General features: G+C 30.7%; 1 pseudogene across 1 annotated transcript; it reads left to right on the forward strand.

Annotated features, from left to right (window-relative positions):
• The first annotated feature begins 337 nt into the window (after positions 1-337).
• Positions 338-801, forward strand: TEOVI_000697900:pseudogene (annotated as a pseudogene). The gene is given in 4 exon segments: positions 338-625; positions 627-647; positions 650-745; positions 748-801. Coding segments are annotated over 4 exon segments (459 nt in total).
• Position 802: the final 1 nt, after the last annotated feature.

The following is an 802-nucleotide window of genomic DNA, read 5'->3' on the forward strand; positions in this document are numbered from 1 at the left end:
GGTCTATAGGTCAATTGAAGTTGCCATATCACCTGCAGTGATATATTCCCCCAAAGGACTATAATTTTTTTAGATTTAGACACAGATCGGTGTTATTTGTAATGTAAATAGTGAACTTATCTAAAAGTGAAATTTAGTACATGTTGCAACTCATTTGTTTTTTTAGAGTCTACAGTTTTTTGTGTAACTCTCTCATATTTTAAAGGTATAATAAGGCATAATATTTTGTACCTTAAGAACATTTCTATTACTGTTGTTATCACATTTTTTGTAAGCGCAGTATCCTTTCAATATTATAAATAACAAATCAGAAATGACGGAGAATATTCCTAAGAAACCTAGATTGTTTGTTGTTGTAGTTCAAACTCATGCAACTCAAGGATGGTGTAGGTTCATATTGAGTGCCAAACTAAGTAAAATTGAAATTATTACAACTGTGATAGGAGGTTTGTATAGTCATATTAAGAGACCTAGATGGATTATGGAATTTTTAGAAAATCAGAATGCAAGTGATGATGATGTTGTAATTGATTTTGATGGGCCTGATGTTATTGTTACTGATGGAAATAAGTATGAGAATGCGGTGGTATATTTTATACAAAATAGTGCAGAAAGTGGTGGAAAGTTTCAGTGAAGAGGATATGCAAATAAAGCATGTGAAAGGATGTTATTCTTTTTTTATTTTGGGCACAGAAAAGAAGATGGTTAAAAATTACAACATTTTCTGAAAACATATCCTAGTGGAAAAAACCATATCTTAGTTGTGAAAATATAATAGCAAGAGTCTGGGCATTTAAGAAAT

The sequence above is a fragment of the Trypanosoma equiperdum genome (genome assembly GCF_001457755.1).
Source record: "Trypanosoma equiperdum strain OVI genome assembly, contig: ctg_1404, whole genome shotgun sequence".
Taxonomy (NCBI): Eukaryota; Euglenozoa; class Kinetoplastea; order Trypanosomatida; family Trypanosomatidae; genus Trypanosoma; species Trypanosoma equiperdum.